Consider the following 6,000-nt stretch of genomic DNA (forward strand, 5'->3'; position numbering starts at 1 on the left):
ATGGCAAAGATAAAATAAATCAGTTATTAGAAATGAGTTATTAAACCTATTATGCTTAGAAATGTGTTTAAAACAATCTGCTCTCCGTTTAACAGAAAAAAAAGGAAAAAAATATACAGGGGGCGAATAATTCTGACTTCAACTGTATATATTTTTTTAGTTATGATACTTCCAAAATCATTTTGCATAAACCTGCAGATTTTCTACAAAGTTCTCAGCAGAAATAGTAAAAATATCAGCAGATTCTGTCTCTCCCTACTTTTAGTAATTTATTAAGCTAGCAATGTTAGTTAATGGTTTGTTATTACCATGAATTGTGACCTAAACTAAAGTGTTACCCAGAAACCATTTTCAGAAGTAGGCATTTTTGCAGTGTGTATTTCCAGGATAAACAGCAGGACACTTTAAAGCCAAAATTCTGCATGTAAAACCAAAACAAGCATGAACAATTTCTTCAAGTGACAGCGATTTGTTCAAACTGGCTCAGCTATGAAAACTAAAGAAATGGAAAAAAATACGCAACGACAGAAAACTTGCGCGTGTCAAAGTGTTCAAGTGTCAACAAGTGGGTGAAAAAAAATACAATCCAAGGGTGGCAAGTGATCACACGTTTCCCCTGATTGGGCTGATAGGTAATTTGACTGTCAGCTTCCAGCGAAGTAAAAGACATGAGCGAACTTACAGAGCAGCAGAAGCGCAGACAACTCTAGACGGAGCAGCATAACTGGACCTGCAGGACAGAGAGGAGCACCAGGACAATAAATGAATGAATGAATGAATGAATGAATGAATGAATACATGAATGAATGAATGAATCAATGAATAAATGAATGAATGAATGAATGAATGAATGAATGAATGAATGAATGAATGAATGAAAGAGCAATGTGAGGAAGAATTAAAGGGATAGTTCACCCAAAAATGATAACTTACTCGCTATTTACTTACACTTAAGTGGTTCTAAACCTTTATGGGGTTCTTTCTTCTTTTAAACACAATAGGGGATGTTTTGAAACCTGTAACCATTGACTTCCATAGTCGGAAAAACAAGTAGAATGGAAGTCAATGGTTACAGATTCCAGCTCTCTCCAAAATATCTTCTTTTGTGTTCAACAGAGGAAAGAAAGTCAGAAAGAAAGTCAATCTTCACTGTAAAAAATGCTGGGTTCCACGCAATCGATTTGTGTTGGGACAAGTTAATTTATTTATTTAGGAATTTATTTATTTAAGATGCAAACTTATTAGTTTTTACAAATTTAAGTGGATTAAACATAAAACAATTAAGTTGTCCCCAAAAACTCAAGAATTGTGTGGTTTCAGATCATTTTAAATAAGCAGATTGATCAAACAGTAAACTATCGTCTATTTATCGTAAAAACAGCCAAACAAACAGAACATTTTGTATAAAAACTCATGTTTGTTGCCGACGCAGTGGTGCTCCGGTTTCCTCAACAATCCAAAGACGTGCTGTACAGGTGAATTGGGTAAGCTAAATTGTCCGTAGTGTTTGTGTGTGAATGAGCGTATATGGATGTTTCCCAGAGATGGGTTGCAGCTGGAAGGGCATCCGCTGTGTTAAACATATGCTGGATAAGTTGGCGGTTCATTCCGCTGTGGTAACCCCAGATTAATGAAGCGAATAAGCTAAAAAGAAAATTGATGAATGAATAATATTTGTTATTTTTATTTAGTTAACATTTTTTAAGAAGCTTTAAAATAATAATAAAAAAGACTGTTCATCGGCCAATCAGAATTAAAGTGTTTTTGATGTCAGCCGACATTAGTGGCGACAAACTTTCGTATAGTGTTGAAAAAGAATTGATCTTTCAAATGGTGTGTAGTGATGAATGAGTGGAATAAAAGAGTTTTTCTTGAAAAAGAAAGAAAAGAAAAGAATATCCATAAACAAATACAATTATACAACTAATAAAAATTCTCATAATAACTAATATTAACTATTTTTATCATATACTATACAGTTGAAGTCAGAATTATTTGCCCCCCTGAATTATTAGACCGCTTGTTTATTTTTTCCCCAATTTCTGTTTAACAGAGAGCAGATTTTTTCAACACATTTCTGAACATAATCGTTTTAATAACTCATTTCTAATAACTGATTCATTTTATCTGTTACATGTCATGATGACAGTAAATAATATTAGACTAGATATTTTTCAAGACACTTCTATACAGCTTAAAGTGACATTTAAAGGCTTAACTAGGTTAATTAGGGTAACTAGGCAGGTTAGGGTAATTAGGCAAGTTATTTTATAACGATGGTTTATTCTGTAGACTATTGAGAAAAAATATTTAACTTAAAGGGGCTAATAATTTTGACCTTAAAATGGTGTTTAAAAAATTAAGAACTGCTTTTATTCTAGCCAAAATAAAACAAATAAGACTTTCTCCAGAAGAAAAAATATTATCAGACATACTTTGAAAATTGTCTAACTCCATTAAACATCATTTAGAAAATATTTAAAAAAGAAAAATAAATTCAAAGGGGGGCTAATAATTCTGACTTTAACTGTATATTTTGTACACAACAAAATCTCCTCAGTAAAATGTACTCAGTTCAGAGAATATTTGGTCCCTCTTTAAATAAGGGCAAACAGGTTGGTAAAAAGTAAAGCTGCTGTTTGTGGAGTTGCTTAATGATCCTTGGCTGAGATTTTGAGAGATTCATATTATATTTTAGCTGACTGAAGTCAGTTGCAGTTTTGTGTTTCTCTTCTGTGTTTCTGCTTATTAACAGCATGTATTCCAAAATAATCCCTTCAATGTCTCATTAACTTGAGCAACATTAGCTCAGGCCCCGTTTACACTAGTGCCTTTTAGTTTTAAAATGGCGTTTTAGATCAAAAACGATCCGCGTCCACACTAGCGTTTCTGAACATATCTCCGTCCACACTACGCCAACAAAAACGTATATCACGTGACCATTCGCGCACTCTGGGCATGCGCGTTCTAGTATAAACAGGAAGCATGTGTCTCACTCAGCATTTGGTTATTGTTAGTCAACAAACGCCAGTTGAACAATGAACGCAATGGCAAAAACGCAAGAGAGGTCTTTTTGTGGACAGACGACGAAGTCGAGCTGTTACTAAACGTAACAAATGAATAACTGCACAATGGTGCCTAAAACAGACAATAGTGCATTTCTGTGTCCATGATATTGTTTACATTAAAAGGCTGGTCTGCTGTCTTCCGGTAGCGTTAAAGCCATGTGTTATAGTCATGTGATAGAGGCTTGACGAATAAGGGAAGGATACGCAATGACACAAAAGCCCCAATCAGTTAGCGAATCTCAGCAGCCCCGCCTCCGTTTTCAGATGACTCCGTTTTCCCTCATCCAAACTGAGACGGAGCAGCAGTGTTTCAGAATGAAAACGGACTCTCCAGCGTAGTGTGGACGGATGGTGTAACCGTTGGAAAACTTATGCGTTTTCAAACTAAAACGCATTAGTGTAAACGGGGCCTCAATTTAGAGAGGGACCAAATACAGTCTAAACTGAGTAATAATTACCCAGAGGATTTTGCTGTGTATCATTTTAAAAAAAAACTAAAAAAATTATATATTTTGAATTTAGTTAAAATTTTGTTAATTTGTGAGGCATATTGTATGACATCGTATCATTCAGTTTCTGTTTTTACTCATTCTAACAGTACCTTGTTAATTTTTTGTAGAGTACTAAAATATACAATCTTTCTTTAAAATTTCCTTTAGCTTAGTCTCTATTTCAGAGGGCACCACAGCAAAATGATCCACCAACTATTCCAGCATATGTTTTAAACAGCGGATGCCTTTCCAGGCGCAACCCAGTACTGGGAAACACCCATACACACTCATTCACTACATACAATTTCATTCATTTATTTTCTGTTCAGCTTGTTCCCTTCATTAATCTGAGGTCGCCACAGCGGAATGAACCGCCAACTTATCCAGCATGGGTTTTAAGCAGCGGCTGCCCTTCCAGCTGCAACCCATCATTGGGAAAACAGACAATTTAGTTTATTCAATTCACCTATAGCACATGTCTCTGGATTGTGGAGGATTATGGAAGAAACCCACACCAACACAGGGAAAACATGCAAAACTCCACACAGAAACGCCAACTGGTCCAGCCGGGACTCGAACCAGTGACTTTCTTGCTGTAAGGGGATAGTACTAACCACTGGGCCACCATTTTACCCACTGAAATATACATTTTAATGCAATTATTATTCATTCATGCATTTTCTTGTTGGCTTAGTCCCTTTATTAAGCTGAGGTCGCCACAGCAGAATGAACCGACAACTTATCCAGCACGTTTTTTATGCAGTGGATGCCCTTCCAGCCGCAACCCATCTCTGGGAAACGTCCACACACGCATTCATACATTACGGACAATTTAGCCTACCCAATTCACCTGTACCGCATGCCTTTGGACTGTGGGGGAAACCGGAGCACCCGGAGGAAATCCACGCGAACGCAGGGAGAACATGCAAACTACACACAGAAAAGCCAACTGAGCCGAGGCTCGAACCAGCGACCTTCTTGCTGGGAGGCAACAGCACTACCTACTGTGCCACCGCGTCGCATGCAATTATTACTCAGATATTTTAATGTAAAAATGCATAATGCATGAGATAATAAATAAACCAAACAAAATATTGGCTTATTGGTTAATTAATAGATTAAAATTACTACAACATGAAAAAAATGAACCTCAAACAAGTTACTGAGCTAAATGAAACGATATGCTATAGAAATGATTGATAAACATAAAAGTTGCAAACATTACAAACAGACACAAAGACACATCGAAAATTAAAACGTCACATTTATCTGATTACACAAACCACAAATCATTTGTGTAAAATTACTCTGAACACGTTTATCTATTTGGCGCAAAACACTTCTCTAAGCCCACAATAAACTAATCAGGAAATCAGTACGACAGATCTTCTCCACACATACCTCTGCAGATCTGAAGACAAATGCGGTTGAGGTCTCGACCGAGGAATTCAAAGCTCCATCACCGTCCAACAATCTACAGGGGAAATGCAGACTTGCAGTTTCCGTGTGATTGTATTATTTTGAATGCTCACAGCTGAGTAACTGCAGACTTACAGAGTGCTGAGGGGTTTCCTTCTGCTCCTGGGTTGCAGTAATAACTGAAAGCTGAAGCTTGTAAAGACACACCTGAGTGAAAGAGAGAGAAACAAGCAGAAGACGAGGTAGTAGAAGAAGAAAAGCCCCAGGGCTGTGAGGGAGAAAAAAAGGATTATGTTGCATTGAGAGCTGATTTATGCTCGTCGTGTCGAGAAAAAAAAAAAAGCTTCATTACAGGACACACGTCTCTGAAGAAGCAGCAGCTAGGAGATCAAATGCTTTGATAGGATGATGCTTTATTAGGTGTGGATAATAATAAGAATGCATTTTTTGGAAGAATGACATTAATGTTTGGGAGGATGTTATAAACATCGCATAGGGAACCTGAGCATGCGTCAATAGCGTCGCCACATTGGTACAGTGCTCCCAGGACAAATGTCATTCAACCGCACTAGTCAAGACAGTGTTATTACGTGAAGATGCGGGACTTTAGCGTTGTCTACGGGTGTAGTAACATAGGCAGAACATTTCATAGGTAATATTATGTTTTTTTCTGTTTTTGTATGTTCTGAACTTTTGTGCTAAACAGGTAACGTTATTGGGATAACAGTCACTTACTGAATTCACCATACGGCAAAGCAGCTCCAACTCGCACTAAACACTCGGCTTATGCTAGTTTTGTTGAATAAAATCAGCAAACAATGCAAAAGAAATATGACATTGAGATGTTGCGCTGCCAGAAACTTGTATTATTGTCAGCTAACGTTAGTGAAAGAGTCGTTCGGGGGATTCATTTACAAACGAATCGCTCCCTCTGTCAGTATGAGAAGTGAAAGCAGGAGAGGAGCTGTGTTTCAGGACACGGATTAGATTAAATTTAACAGGGAGGGTGAATAGTACATTTC

The 6,000-nt window shown here is 37.1% G+C and overlaps 1 protein-coding gene across 2 annotated transcripts in view; it reads right to left on the bottom strand.

The window, feature by feature from the left end:
* The window catches only part of lamb4 (laminin, beta 4), a 72,216-nt gene extending 67,035 nt beyond the window's left edge, over positions 1–5,181 (bottom strand). The window contains exons 1-3 of one of the 2 annotated variants that reach the window (XM_068217307.2): positions 5,114–5,159; positions 4,961–5,033; positions 683–730 (exon numbers count right to left, since the gene is read on the bottom strand). In XM_068217307.2, the coding sequence (XP_068073408.1) occupies positions 683–722 (40 nt within the window). In that variant the 5' untranslated portion in view covers positions 723–730; positions 4,961–5,033; positions 5,114–5,159. Of the gene's footprint in view, positions 1–682; positions 731–4,960 lie in introns of both variants that reach the window. The other variant, NM_173276.2, reaches the window with a different exon arrangement.
* Between the last annotated feature and the right edge of the window lie 819 nt (positions 5,182–6,000).

Source organism: Danio rerio, chromosome 25 (genome assembly GCF_049306965.1).
Source record: "Danio rerio strain Tuebingen ecotype United States chromosome 25, GRCz12tu, whole genome shotgun sequence".
NCBI classification, from domain to species: Eukaryota; Metazoa; Chordata; class Actinopteri; order Cypriniformes; family Danionidae; genus Danio; species Danio rerio.